Source organism: Strigops habroptila, chromosome 3, assembly GCF_004027225.2.
Source record: "Strigops habroptila isolate Jane chromosome 3, bStrHab1.2.pri, whole genome shotgun sequence".
In the NCBI taxonomy this organism is placed as follows: Eukaryota; Metazoa; Chordata; class Aves; order Psittaciformes; family Psittacidae; genus Strigops; species Strigops habroptila.
The window spans coordinates 72,319,470-72,335,510 of NC_044279.2; the positions used below are offsets into that span (position 1 = coordinate 72,319,470).

The window sequence follows — 16,041 nt, forward strand, 5'->3', positions numbered from 1 at the left end:
GAAATAATACAGAAAAAGAAATGTAGCTTCTCTTTTTTTTAGGACAATGCAAATGTAGCTTTTTTCCCCTGGACCTACATTTACACAGTTTTCCTTTGAACTTGCATCAGGGAGATAGGGTATAGCCAACTATCTACAGGCTTGAAAACTAGGCTGATAAGAAGAACAGAGTAGAGCATTCAGCTTTTTGCCATAAAGAGAACACAGCAGCAGATGTGCCTGCTGATTTTTGTTACAGTGAGTATCTAGAAATTGGAGGGAGACATGTTTGGAAACCTGTGAGCTTCTTAAGTTGATGTGGGTGGTAAAAAAATACTTCTTAAAATTTATTTATGAAGACTTAGAAATAGTTCTAGGAGAAAAGTAGTAGACCATTTTGATCAACATTTTGGGACATCTGGCTTTGCTAAAGGATGGTATAAACCAGGGCTTACACCCTGAGCAGGCAGCTGAGGTGGTCAGTGATCCCTCTGCAATTGACCTGTAAAATACTGTGATGCTCCTGAATCTGCATGTCATGGCTGAGAAAAGAAGGTTGTATCAGAAAAGTTCTGACAAAGTTTGAATATAGTTTTTAGTTTGGACCCACAAAAACTTGCTTTATTAAAAGCAGTGTGTGTGACAGAGATAAACAAAATGGAGTTCTCCTCATGTGAGAAGTAAAGCCTCTGGAAAAGTCTCTTGAGTTGGTTTGTGGATAGTATCTTGAGACTTCTAAAGAAATTCTCTTTGCATTAACATATAAAAAAAAACTACTGGGAAAAAAGTTGCTCATTGTTCATTAACAGAAAGGATGTTGTGCTAATTTATGCCACATGCAATGTCCATAGGGTGGCCAAGGATCTAAGTCTCTGCATAATTTCACCCAAGGATATTAACTTCCCCACTGTGCCCAATTAAATCCATCCCCATGCTAATCTGAGAACAAACAGGATAAAATACAAATTTATTTCTGGAAATTTGTCTAAAGCAAAAAGTAATTAAATTTCTCTCTATTCTTTGGAGGGCATTTACAACCTTTGTAATTAGTGATTAGAGGTTAGAAACAAGCCTTAAGATTCATTTCCTTGCTGTGCCAGGATTTATTTCATGTAACTTCAACCATCAACCCATCTAGGGTTGCTGGTCAGTAGAAAGGAGGGGAGCCACCTCCAGAGGCACATGGGGAGACCCATCTATGCAGCTGCAGCTCTCTTAATTGTAGGAGTTTAAATGAGTAGCTTAGAATAGACATCTCACTTCCTAAAATGAATTCGATCTGTGGCGACTAATTTGCTTTGTGGAAGTTTTTAACATCTTCGCCTCTGTTTTTCTCATCTGTGAACTGAGGGCCGTTTGCAGTGTGTAACTAAATGGCTTTGCTGCTCTTCTCCGCTGTAATCATTTTACTATGGTGTGACCTCTTCTTTATTTTTCATCCTTCACTTCTGTTGTATCCATCCACAGTCTTACCTTAGCAAGTCCCTCTGGTACATGAGTGTGAGTGGAAACATCAGGGGAGGGTAGCACAGACATGTTGAATCAATGAACCAGTATTGCTAAACTGAAATACAACATCCCTGTTCCTCAGATGGGGATCTAAAGTATTGAGCTTTTGGGACTGTTTTCTTGTCAGGTACATACAGCACCCAGCTCAGTACGGCCTCTGGTTTGTCCGTGAAGCACAGTGCCTTACATGGGGTAAGGTGGTCCAGTCACAGATTTTTGCTTGTTTCTTACACTGAATAAAACCCTGTGTTTCTAGTTACTGTCTGGTGTAAGGCAAAAATCTGGTTCTCCATTAATGTAGAGAACAAGAATTATCTCATTCGCTGCATATAAGACTTTGGCATGCTCATATACAATAGCTAATCTGATTTTTACTTTCTAAAAATAGATCTTCCAAGCTCTCCAGCAAAGAAAGCTGCAGTTTTGCCTTAAGAAAATGAAAGAGGCCAGACAAGAGTTCAGTCATAAATCCTTGTGCCTGTGGTCTTCAGATGAAGGACTGATAATTTAGTCTAAAGACTCGAGCTGAATGCAGCAAAGTACAAGGCCCCAGATGTCACAAGATGTTGCTATCAATCCACTGATCTTTGTGAACCACTGCTGAAGGATTAGTGTTCATAAATCATTGCCGAGAGTGCTATCTTGAAGTATCCTTACTCAGGCTCTGGAGCCAGCACTGGGTGACAGCATTTGCATTCACTCCTCATGCTCCTGGCTGCTGATTAAAAATTAACCCTTATGTACCATTCGGTGTCCTTAACCTGACTAGTCTGCAGAAGGGAGCATAGGAATTTTAATGGAGTTCACCACGAGGTAGTCTTTTTGTTGCCGAGTTTCTGATTTTGTCTGCAGTTTGGACTTGGCTGAAGTCTTGCAGAACAGATTGTTGTAAATTATTATGGAAGGCTCGTTTTCCTGAAGCAGAACGAGCTGGTTACTAATGATGAGCTTGTTCAGCATGATTTTAGTTAAGTGTCTGAAAGGTATGTGGACAGGATGTTCCACATTGCAAAAAATTCAGTCCAAGAGCCTCTGATGAACTCTGGGAAAGGGCTGCTTCCTCAGGTCACTTCAACTTTGCCCTGAGTATTTTCATGCTTCAAGAGTGCTGAGTGTGCAAAATATTGTTGGATTGAGCCTTTCTTAGTTTGTATTTGGAGTGACCAGTTTGCCCTGAGCATAATTCTAATTCTTGCTGGTACAGATGGAGCAGTAGTTTTATAATATCATTTACAGACATATGCTTATGATTATGGATGTCTCAGTGTCTCTGAGATGGTGTTTAGTGTATTATTTGAATGTCTATTTCAATGCCTCATCCTATATACCCAACAGAAATTGCTTCCTCTGCTGCTTTGGAGTCATAGCAGAAGTCTGTGCAAGAGTTTGGAACACAAACCATGTCCAAATTTTTAGCCAAAGAGAATCTCTAAACTTTCAGTGTTTGTATAATTAATTATTATTGCTTTGCTTTAAAAAATCAGGAAGTTTGAGGGTAGTAGCTGATTTAAACATGGCTAGAGACAGCAAAGATGTAAGTAACTGTTTTGATGCTGCTATCTTGCCTGGGCCAAGTGGCACTGATTTTTATGTCTAGGTTGGGTGCGGAATGTTTAGGTGAATGTTCAGCCCTAAACTGGTTGCTTACAGCTCTAGGAAAAGGTACTAGGTTATGTACCTGCTCTTTACTGTTAATAACATGCTCCATGGAAAGCATTAACCCTGGCCTGAAATTAAGGGCAGCTGAACAATAGTGTTAGATGGAAAACAATGTGCTGCAGCCAAAAGAAGCAATTGGATTGCTGTCAGTTTTCAGCCTTTCATACAGAAATTGGACCAATAAAGAAAATGTATCAGACCAAAAAAAAAAAAAAGATATATTTGACTTTTTTCTTTAAAACAAGAGCAGGATCCCATCTTCAACCAAAGTCTTATGTTATTGTTGCCAAGGAATACTTTTTTCTCTGTGAGACAACTTGCTTCCTCAATAGGTGGAATGAATTATGAATATCAGCTTTAAGCAATGCTGTATTAGGGAATTTTGTCTTTGTACTTTAGACCAAAGTAATGAAAAGTTTAATATTAATGTCCTTGGAACTTTTCTCAAATATTTGTAATATGAGACAGTTAATTTAAGAGGCAGTGAACAGAGGTGAAGTTTTTACATTTGGTTTTTGTTATCATGCAAATAATTAGAGCAGTCCAAACAATATAAATTAAATGTTCTGAAGTATGAAAAAAGTTGCTAGGTAGCAGTTGGGGGGACTTTTATTCTACAGAAGTCTTGCAAATGGGAGCCTCTAATATTCACAGGGTTGTAGGATGGTAGTGATATAGGTGGCTGCTGAATGCACACACCCAGTGTTTGAAATGTCACTTGTTTGTCTCTGTAAGTCCAGTGGAAGATGTGACAGTTATTTTATGTGTCTCTTCTAGCAGAGTCTTTTCTGTGACTTGATCCCACATAGGCTTGTGAGAAATTGTTTAATTTGCCCTTCTGACACTTGGTGAGAAGGTGACCTTTGTGGTTTTAAGTCTCCAGGAGTCTTGGTTCCCATGACTTTTTCCCCCTCTTTGTTTTCTGCGTAGATAGTCCCAGTGTTCACATACCTTTTCAGGCCAGTAATCTCCCAAGAGAGGTGCCACCATGTCCCCTCTCTCAGTTTCTCTGTAGCTCCTGATAGGGAGAGGCAGACATTACATTTATGGGGCTTCTTGTCTTGAGTATTTTCTCATGTCATTGTTCATCCTGTGGGAGTGCCAGAGGTCTCCCATTCTGGGACAGGGTTACCCAATGTATTATAAGTGCCTTCTGCCAAGTAGAGGTAACAACTTAAGCCCTGTCTGCATGTTTCCACTTGAATGATCTTCAGCCTCTGAAATATCACACAAAAAATTTAAGGCTTTATACCATACCTGCTTGCCTGCATATTCCCCCTCTCCACCCATGCCCCATTATTCTAGGCACTATTGTCTTGCATTTTTGCCTGGATGCAACCTAGAGGTGTATATCCTCTCTTGTAGATGCCAAGATCTAGTAGGAGCCTTGCCTTGTGAATTTATTCCGTCACTTGCAACCTTGCATCTGCTAGCACATGGGGGGACCTGTGAGGAGATGCTTGTAAACACATTGATTGTTGGACCATGGCAGGAGGTGTTCAAAAGCCGCCTGGCCTGGATGGTGACCTGTAAGCTCTCGGTATGCTCCCAAACCATGCCTTTCCAAAGGTTGTTCTTCATTTGAGGGATCTCAAACGGATCAAGACTGTGGGCAAATCTCTGGACTTCTTTTCTGCACAGACACTAGAAGGTTTGGCTGAGGAGCGCTGTGTTCTCGTGCTGAGTGCACTGAAATTCACAGGTCAAATTCCTGCTCTTGGTACTAGTGCGTCTGAATAGAGTTTTCTAGAAGTTGTGCATGGATACTTCTGATTTTGGTTAATTCAAGGCCTGAACATGTAGTTTCCTTCTGTCTGCATATGTATACACAGATGATTATTATGTTGATAAGCTTTAAATTCAGTGGGGCTGTTTATCTTTTTCTCTTGAGAAACTGAAATTTGGTGCTTAAGTAACATGCTCTCCAGACTTGCTATTAAATTAATGACTGGTGATTCCACAGATCTTAACAAGATGAGTCAAGGTTGCATTTTGGACAGATCATTCCTGAAGATGGAAGAAAGGTCTTGTTCTCACAGCTCTTGTATTTAAGTAACAAACTAACAATTTATTCAGTTGCACACTGCCTTGGCTAAATTCAGGGGATTTCTGATTTTGCTGTAGTTGCAATATTAACACTACTTTTTAATCATTAAAGGCATTGAATTCTGCTGATCTTAAAGGTCTTTTCCAACCTAAACAGTTCTATGATTCTCTGTCAGCTGCTTCATGCACTTCACATGCATGATCGTGACCTTATGATCAGTTCTGGGAGCCATGCATATGCAATACTTATCATTAGATTATAATTGACTGTAATTATGTACAGAGATCAGTCCAAGCTATAAAATGTAAATTCAGGTATTTATTATTCTAATAGGAAGATTTGGTGACAATAAAGTTATTGATTTTTATTTATTTTTTGATTTTCACTGCCACAATAGTGTGACAGATTCTTAGTGAAAGTGTTGTTAAAATTAGTATAGCTGCAGTTGACGTCCACATTACAGTTTTCTTACTGCAGACTGCTATAGATGAGATTCAGACCCAAAAGGTCACGTCATTCACATGGTGAAATACTGCCTCAGAGAAGCTGAGACAGTAGGAAATAAGTTGCAGGAGCCCTGAGAGGTGAGTTTGTCCACAGGCATGCCAGCAAATGTTTTGAACTTTATATAAACATTCCTGATAGTTACTCAGCTAAGGACAATTTTGCAAAAGGTGCAGTGGGATTTCTGCTGAGGAAAGGGACGTATTCCCCTTTATTTCAATGCTGCAGTGAAGTTCCAGGCACATGTATTTTCCAGGTGTGTGCAGAGGTGCTGTGTACAGGGCATGCTGTTCCTGACACTGATGAGCAGGGAACCGACTGCTATGTTGAGCTGCTGTGTTACTATGCTAACTCTGCAGTCTTATTCTAAATGCTTTATTGAAAAAACAAACCAATTAAGTAATGTTGGGAATGATAAAAAAGATTTAATAGCTTCTGTGACTAAGGTTCTACATTAGTTATTTAGCTTTTGCTGGGGAGACGGTTGCTTTTTTTGATTGTTTGTTTACATCTGGGAATCAAATCTTGCATGTTATGCAAATAATTTAATCTTTATGGCTGTTACTGCTGCATATAAAGTGTTGCCGTGTTGATACCTGCTGGCTTAGGGGAGTAGGAAGGGATATATTTGTGCATGTTACTGTGTACTGTATTTAATGGAAATGAAAAGTGAAATAATAAATTAAGGAGCACCTCACTGGAATTCTTCTTTATTTTTGAACAAAACATCAGTGTTTCAGGATCCAGGTTAATCACAGTCTAATGACCTGGATACACTGAAACTCCTTTCCTTTTCCCCCTGATCTGGTGTTTTAAATGGGTATGATGTGGTTTGCTGTGGACTGGAAGGCTCCATTTTGGAAAGATTTCTTGTAATGGTGAGGGGGCTACAAAATTATTTCCAAAGCATCCCTGAATGTAGTTCCTGGTACAAGAATATGGAGTGGGATGACAAACGGGGATGGGATGGACAGGAGCTCTGTAGTTAGAAGAACCCTCACCTGGTGTTTTCTTCCTAAAACCACTTCCCAGGCACTGAAAGCTGCTCGGGTCGGGCTGAGTATCGCTCAGCGGGCGGTGAGCAATTATATTGTGCATCACTTGTGGGTTTTTTTTTTCCTTTTTCCTTTTAGTTTTTTTTTCTCTCCCCCTGTTATTTCCCTTCTCATTATTACTACTACTAGTAGTATTATATTGTATTTCAGTTATTAAATTATTCTTCTCTCAACCCATGAAGTTTACATTCTTTCAATTCTCCTCCCCATCCCACCCAGAGCAGGGGAAGAAAAAGGGGTGAGCGAATGGCTGTGTGGTTCTGAGTTACCAGCTGGGTTTAAACCACAACAGTCCTTTTTTATGCTTTATCCTTTCTTTTTTTATTCAAAATCTTTAAAAATTTGAACTGTTTTAACCACTTCCTTATTTAACTTTTTAAAAGGCACGTTAGCACAAAACCGAAGGAATTGCAATACTTGTCTGCATGACTAACAGTGCTCGAAAGTTAATCAGATATTGAAACATCTAAGTTAAAATTGTACCGTCTAATAACGTTACTATCCTAGTTGTGAAGAAAATCAAAACATTTAGCCAGTTTGTCTGCTAAGCGTAGATGTCTGGCTCCTGCCAGAGGACCTGTGAAATCTTTCTTTGCTCAGGGGAAGAGTGACATGGCACTTTGTTAGTTAATAACTTTCAGTTGGAAAATGGATATGAAGTGAGCGAAGGAATCTATTATGTTTCCAGATTGGAACTGTATACAGTTTTCTGTGGTTTGTACTACTTGATGCATCAATTACGATTGCGTATTAGCTGTCTCTATTAATGTATTACATGACTGTATTCTCTAGCTCTTGCCTTAAAGCCTGCAATATCATGTCTGCAAGTGATGCAGCTCAGCACTGCTGCTATAGGACACTTCAATAGTTTCTGGTTACAAAACACGGCAAATGGTGGTAAAAGCATGCCTGACTCTGCTTAATGCCTTTGGATTCCCAGCAGGAACATGTCGTCTTTCCTTTTGGTTGTGTCTTAATTAAACCTTGACAAGACATCCCTCACTGTGATGCCTGATGTGGGCATCTGATTGCCTGATGCTCCTTCCGTAGTCAGCAGAGCAAGCTGAGGACAGAGGAGTGTTCGCAGAGGATGATGTGGGCCACACAAGATTAGACAGACAGGCAAGCTCTTGTTTTCGTTGTGGCTGTGGAGGATGGTTGGAGCAGAATGGCTTCTTATGTAGACTTTTGTGGCCACAAAGGTCTAACTTGAAACTGATAATCTCTGTGCCTGCTGGGGCTCAGATCAGTGTCTCTCCTGAAAACGCTTTATCATCCAAAATGCTCCTTGAGCAGACCTTTGACAAAGCCTTTGGTTTGAAAACCTCCTGGTCTCCCAACTGAGATGACATAGCATACATTGGTTTCCAGATCAGTCAAATATTCAGTTGCAATACGAAGCACAAAATATAGTTTGAAGCAAAAAGTGCAGCAATGATTGATTATGTGTCATGTACTGCTGAGGGTCTGTGCTAGCAGAAACGAAGTGTTAGACCGAAAGCTTTAATATCAGATAGTTTAATATTAGTTTCTTGTGTACTTCTGTATTTGGGCTGAGAGAGGCTCAAACACTGCAGCATTGCTAATTATAAGAATCCATCTGGGATGATCGGAGAAGCAAGTACCTAGCACTGCTGAAAATTGTGTTGCTTTGGTCTCTGTGCTTGAGGTTTTTGTGCACCCAAGCTGGAAGTTGTTAGATAACAGTTTTTATAAGAGAGGAACCAGAGAGCTTTTTCTTTAGTAACTTCCACAATAGATAGAGGAATTAGCTCTCGGACAATTTCTAGGGAGAGTAGGATTTAGGAGTTAAGACACAACACTGTCTAGAATCCTGTGATCTGTAAGAAAATCTCCTCTTGCTGTAGCTATTGCAGTAGGTTACAGCTAACAAATGTTGCTAACCTGTATTAATTTCGATTTCCCCTTGCAGTAATGCGTAGAAATCCATTTGGGATGGACATTTGCTGCCGGAAAGGATCCAGAAGCCCACTCCAGGAACTGTATAATCCCACCCAGGTGAGTGTCTCACGGCTATGATCAAAATTTCCCAGCCCTGTGTGCAAATGCAGTCTCCCTTGAAGGTATTTTGGTCTGTTTTTTCTCATTGATATGTAATAGCTGCCTTCAGCTTAGAGAATTGATCCTGGGACCTCCAGAATTTAGCCATAAAGTTCTACAGTTTGAGCTAAGGGCCCGATTTTTAAAGGTTTTTAGTTGTCTAGTGGTGTGGACTCCTCCAGATTTTTTTCTCGGGTACCTGAAAGCTTCTAAAGAGTACCTTTTAGTACTAGGTAGAAGCTGAAGCATTGTAATTTGGTCTGTCAACACACGGAATGGCAGGGTGGAGTGAGAGAATGCGACGTGATATACAGGAAACAAGGAGTGTGGTAAGACTGTAAATCATAATAATAATGCATGAATATAATTTATGTAGCTTTCAGGTAGCCAGCTGCCCTTCCTGTGCTGGTTCATTGCTTGTATGGAGTCTAGACAAACACAGTAGCTCATACTTATCCTTACCCTGTGTGCTATTTAACACCTGACAGTCTTGATGGAGCTTAAGATAATCTCAACTAGAGTTCCTCTTGTGACAAGCAGCACAGGAAAGCTACCTGAAATTCATGCTCGCATTTGCTCATCTAGATCAATTTATTCCCTACATGTAGGCTGAATTGGCACATTCAGAAGCAGCATTTCCTGTTGGCAGCCGAGAGGAAGTGCTGCCATTGAGAGAAAATGCCAGCTGACTATTAAACATATTTATTAAAGTTTAACAACCGCCTATTATATATTTAACCATCAATGAATACATTGAGTTTTACTAAATTGGCTATTAAGGAAAGAGACTATCCCAATAAATCTAACTTGTTAGATTTAACAAGGCAGTAAATGTTTTAAATACTATTTGGTTATGAAGAGACTCACTGTATCATATGCAAAATGAAGTCTAAGGGATTTAAAGTATTTATATGAAGAATTGACAACAACCCAAAGATATGTGATATCTGCTGTGTAGCGCAGTAAAGCTCCATTTGCTTGATAGTGTTATTTTTATGAACATAGGCTGACTTTCTGATTCAATCTGAATTCCGTGCGTAGCTGGGAACATGAGTTTATCATGCTAATATACTGGCCTTTATTGACCATTATGGGACTTGGCACTGGGTAAATGGAAAGTGCATGTAAAAGCCCTGAAGAGGAACATTCCAGTGCTACAAAGAAAAATATTAGCATTTGCAGACTAAATGTGAAGACTCATTGCAGATGCTCAAGAAGGGTGGGTAAGGGAAAAGAGACTATTTGAGTAATTAGTCTCTCTGGGGTCTGCTGTGTGTCATTCAAAAGTGCGTGGCCCTTTAACATCGTTAAAGGCCATCCCATAAGAAACAAACATCCCCATCCGTTGAAGGGCCGCAATCCCAGAGCCCTTGAAAGCTTGGTTAACTGAAAAGATTTCCTGAGCTTCCTGAAGCAGGGGACACAGCTGGCAGCTCCTTCGCTGCCTCTGCTTCCTTTCTACGTGCCCTGACCAAGCAAACCATTATCATCCCTTTCCGGGCTCGCCTATGAGCCAGCCAGAGAAGTTGAGGTTTGGGGAAGTGTGGAAGTTCTTGCAGCTGATGTTGACCTAGGCAGATGACGTTTTTTATGCCAAAGTCTCTCCGTCAGCTTGCTGATGTCCGTTCTTATCAAGTTTTTAGTTTTTATTTCTTTCTTTGTTCTTAATTGGTATTTGCTTGCTTTTTGGATGGGGCTTTGCATGCTGCATTCAATAGTAGAGGGACTGGCAATGTCAGACAGTCAAGTGCATACACTTTGTGAAAACAGTAACAAGAAAAGGCAGTGAGTAGAGGTTGCCATAGAAGACAACAGGCTGGAGATGACCTTTAGAATATTTCTCTAAATACATGTTTCATCTTTTTTCCATTTTTTTTCCCACGGAAATGTCTGCCTCGCCTTTCTTAAGGTGTCAGATTAGAGACTGGTCTGCATTCTGGCAGTAGGATGCTTGTTCCTCAAGAATTCACCAGTATTTTTGAGGGTGGGGGGACAGAGGTTGGACCCCTAAACTTTCCTTGCTGGAGCAGTCATGGTCAGCCATTTGTGAAGTCAGTTCAGAAGTCAATGTACAGTAAATATATAAGAAGACAAGGCCACATTGGATGGGGCTTTGAGCAACCTGGTGTAGTGGTAGGTGTCCCTGCCCATAGCAGGTGGTTGGAACTAGATGATCTTTAGGGTCCCTTCCAACCCATGCCATTTTATGATTCTACGAAGACATTTTTGGCCAACATTTCTCTCTTACTGATCTGGATAATGAAAACGCTGGTTAGATCTTTAACCCTTGACCATCAGAACTCGGTGGACTCTTGGTGTTTTGAACCCACACTTTTCCCCATGATGCTGATGGCTGTGTGCTATTAGAGGAACTCTTTGGCACTTAGTTTAGCTGCCTCAGAGGAGCGGTGGAACTGATGTAGCAGACATTTGTAGTTCTTCTGGTAGTTCAAAGGAATCTGTATAATTCAAACACCACACTTAGGCTGCTGAAAAATGCCCTGCAGCTATGGCTTTGGATTACTACAAGCTAGGCGCAGTTGTGATTTTTTTTTTTTAACGATAGGAAACTTTAGACATTTAATGTCTCCATGTGCATGTTTTTTATATGATATATTACAACAGGAGAACTCAACTATGGCTTGCCATCCTCTGCTGTAGAGTGCACAGTACATTCCACATACTTCAGTTTTCCTTGTGTAGGCAGTGGTGCACAACCATGGGTGCTTCTGTTGCTGTTCCTGGGAATGTCGCCAGGACCCCCGAGAGAGGTGGAAAAGGGAGCAGGCTCCCTTCTTTGAGGTGATATTTAGGGCCCATATGTCCTCAGATGCAGTATGCTCCCGGCTGTTCCCTATTATGGGAGAGGAGAGTTTGGCCATCAATTAAAATTGGTGCCAGATAGGGTCAGTACTCTCTACGATTTAAAATGCTGTAGTTTAACATGAATAAGGTTTTTCTACTGTGCGTTCAGCATCAGGGTGCACTGCCCTTGTAAAACCAGATGGAGACAGGTTGATTTACACCAGCTGAGAATTTAACTGTTGGTATTTACTATATTGATGTATAACAGCATCTCTGATCCTGTGCTGTTTTGTTTCATTCTGTGCAGTTGTTTGAGTTGTTTGCAGATGCCATCATTGGTCTCTTGAACCTCTTGTTGGCTTGGTAAGTGATTGTGAAAAGGAAAGGGAAAGGAAAGGAGGAAAGAAAAGAAAAAAAAAGTTTCCCAAAACTCAGGAAGATTTGGTTTGAGTGAATTTAAGTGTAGTAATGATCTGGAGGTGACTGAAAGGGTGATCTGGTGGCTTATGAGAGCTGAATGTTAGGGTTACAGTCAATTTTTCAGTGGGCTGATTATAATTGTTCATACTTCTGGTGGAGGAGAGGATAAATGGGTGCAGATAGCACTAAATTAGAGCTAGAGAAAGTGTCCATGACAAAGCCAAAGCCCATATGTTATTTATGTCGTGATTGAGTGTCTGGCCTTGTGATTATTGTAAGAAGTAGGAACAGCACTTTTGCTCTTTTGCCTGTTGTAATAGAGCAGAATATGGGAAGTGTATTTGACTGTGGACAAAAGGTTTCTTCTCTAGGGCTTTCACTGCAAGATTTTTCATGAGCACTAATATATCATGAGGTGGGGGAAAAAAGTCAATATAACTGATCTGGATTTACACTGAGGAAGTGGATTCCCAGGCTGTGGTCTCCACATGCATGGCAGGCAACGTGCAGTGCATCTTTGAGACCCTGTTATCTCTTTTTTTCCTTTCATTTTCAGGTGGAGGTTTAGTAAAAAGGTGCAGAGCTACCTGCGGCAATTTTTGAGGGCTGAAATGGACCATTTCTTTAATGTGTTTATTAAAAAGCCAATTTGGATCTGTATTAAGCAGAACTATTTTCCTTCACATGGAGTTTATAAACAGAAAACAAAAAGAGGATTCAACACACAGCAAGTAGCAAAGGAGAAAATTTAGAGGTAGCTGAACACAGATGAAGAGCCTTGCAAGAATGTGGCAGAAGTTTGCATTGTATCTTGAGTGGGTTTTTTTGTTTTGTTGGGGTTTGGTTTTGGTTTGGTTTGGTGTATGAAACTCCAGGATTTTAAGAATATGGGTAAACAAATATTTGCAAGACATATTCTTAGAAGTCAGTGTGTATAACAGTGTCTTGTAATTTGCATGACTGTGTACAGCCCCTGCTGCTCCAAAAATAACAGGTAATTATGGATCAGCCCATGAGCTGGAGTCACCAGAAGTTCAGAACTGGGCAACATCACAGTTAAGGCTTGCACACTTTAGTGGTTAGCATTGATCTGTTTGGTGCAATAAATGTGTTACTGATTTACAAGAAATTGCAAACCAGAATAGACCAAATGTTGAAGGAACAGGATCCTGAGGCACTGAGCACTGTGCAGTTTGTTTGTGTGCTACGGCTTCTCGTTCTTAGAAACAGAACCAAAGGGCAGATCACTGAGTAGGATGAAAGGTCTAGTTCACCTGGTGTTCTGTCTCCAGCAGCAAGTGACCAGACTACAGGAAGGATAAAGGACTCAACATACTCTGCCAGTGCACGAAAACTTTCCCAAGCCAGACGTGTTTTCATCAGCTACATCGTGCAAGAAGAGCCTGAGATGCCAGGCAATTACTATATCAATGGAAAGTGTGTGGTGTGTGTGGGGAAATGTAGTTCTCCAAAGTAACTTACCAATTTCAATAAGACAAAAGATTACACAAACACCACACACCAGTGCTATACGCTAGTTTTTCTCCCTTTTTCACATATATATGTGCTGGGTGCCAAATTTCCTCCTAGGGACAGCAATACAGATATCCTGAAGTGAACATTACAGTATGAGAAATAGTGCAGTTTATCTAAAGAGAGATACATAAGAATTTATCGATGCTTTGCAACTGAGATGAACAGTTAGAAATATGTATGCGTCCTTCTTGAGGGAAAGAAATGCCCCAAAAGTTTTATCAATACTGAAATCATGTGTAATGTGGTTGATGCTGATCTTTGTGGGTAAATCTGTGCAGATAATAGCAGTGTGGTAAGTGCAGCTCATAATCACAGTATTTGATTATAGACTAAAAACTCCTTAATGGAAAAGAAGCAAAATGGAGACATAGGGAAGAAGAGTCAATGCAATGCCAAACTTTGGATACACACTCCTGTTGGTAAACAACTTTATACGTAATTAGCCTTGCTTGCTGCAGCAGAATGCCTGCTGATGAAAGAGGAGCTAATTGATTTACTCCATGGATGACTTTTTGACATTACTTACTGTTGTGTTTGGAAGTCGTAAAACAGCAGCTGGCCTGGGATGAAATATGACATTAACCTTAGCAAAAAAATTGCACTAGTGAGAATGCTTTGTTATTAATTACTGATTACAAATGATAAGAGCCTGTTTTAGATACTGGGGAAATGACTTAGGGAGGGGAGGGTTTCAGGTACAGGGTGCTTCATAGATCATTTGTTGTGACATGATGGATGACTTTGTAAGTCAAGAGGAATTAATCAGACAAGTATGTACTGTAACTACCAGCACTGAAGGCCAGAATTATCCCCAGGACATGCTCATTCAAGTTACTGCAGTGCATTGGGATGAATTTTTGGACACCTGTGTTTAATAAAAGACTTGTTACCTGCATGAAATGAACAAATACAGTTGTCGCTCAAAATAGCTCAGATTTCCCTCATAGAAAAAGAAGCAGCAGAGGCACCTCTAATTTCTCCAGCCCTTGACTCATATTTTATTATTTTGAGAGTGTATGAGTTTTAATCTAAGGGCTTTCTGGAGGCACAAAAGTATGAGAAGAAAGATTTAATAATACAAGAGACATGGCCACAAGCAGAAGGTTTCATGTGTTGGAGGGGAAAGAGGATAACACAGCTTTCAAACTGGTTATCTGTATGCAATATGTGAGCTCCCTGTTAGACAAGCTCTTGGGCAGCTGGGTGGAGAGAAGACCTGGCCTTCAGCCCTCTGACCCGGTGCCATTCAGTGGCTTTTTGTGTTTAATTGTCTCTAAATTTGGCCTCTGGTGACCAGAATCACGGTGGTTAAGTCAAATGCTTGCTCTGAACTGAGTAATGTTCAAATGGGGCACCTACCTCTTTCTCTGCATTAAGTTCCCTTTTTTTCCCTCCCCACTTGCAAGTTATGTACCAGGAAACCTGGATAATCATACCTCAAAATGCAGGGGGATGTGGTGGCTTGGAGGATTATGAAGCAAAGGACAGTGGGAGAATATCAGTCTTGCAAGTAAGTGTAATGAGCACAGATTTCTGCCACCAGCTCCTGCGGAGGCAGAACACGTCCCTTCTGTCTGTGCTTTGGCAGGCGCTCCAGCATCACTGGCTAAGTAGCTGTAACCCAATATTTTCAGCCTAGACCCTATAAACTGTAGCCTCTCTTGCTTATTCCTGGTGCAAGTAGGTTTTGGGCAGCTTTCTTCACTGTGTGAAGGGTAGCAACTGTTTGTATTTAAACATCTGCCTTTTTATGTTTTTGTTCTTTCCCGTGGTTTTTTTGTTATCAAAGAGATTTCTTAACCCTGTGCAGCAGAATTGTAGCCCACTTGCAACAGGGCCAGATGATCTCTTCAAATCCAGAGAGCCCAGCTGCAACCTCTCTCTCCCTGAGGGACTGTAATATATCCCAATAGACATAATTATGAAAATGAGAGAATACAGGCATAAAATCTGTCTACTGGTACTTGTAATTCTCATTTACTATCTAGCTTTAATATTAAGGAGGGACAGAAAATGTTGTTAGATTTGCAATTATTTCAAATGGATTAGATCCCCAGTCCCATTTTACAGACTTAACTGTATCTGATACAGCACCTCAAGTCCTACAGACTGACCTGTAATATTCATTGATATTGTGTGTAGTACTGATATGTACTATTCATTCACTTTTTAGCTCTGTACAATATAAGTTAACCTCAATAATGTAACTGGCTGCACCTTACCAAAGCTTCCTTTAATAAAAGTGCAATAATCTGCTTATCCATTTATGCAGAGACATTCAGGAATGTTTCACTGTAAATACCACAGACAAAGCAGGATTGAAATGTGGCCTGTTGAAAGATGTGGCTGTGGAAGCCAGCATGCCTTCTGGGACTAGTGTGCTAAGGAAGTTCATGATAGCGTGGGGATACAGCCTGTAGAGTTTTTGTACAAGTGTGTAAATAATTAAATCGAGCACAGATTATT

General features: G+C 40.4%; 1 protein-coding gene across 2 annotated transcripts in view; it reads left to right on the plus strand.

Annotated features, from left to right (window-relative positions):
- The window catches only part of CHST11 (carbohydrate sulfotransferase 11), a 166,763-nt gene that overhangs the window by 62,443 nt on the left and 88,279 nt on the right, over window positions 1–16,041 (plus strand). For both annotated transcript variants that reach the window (XM_030480335.1, XM_030480336.1), the window contains exon 2: window positions 8,687–8,772. In XM_030480335.1, the coding sequence (XP_030336195.1) occupies window positions 8,687–8,772 (86 nt within the window). The remainder of the gene's footprint in view (window positions 1–8,686; window positions 8,773–16,041) is intronic.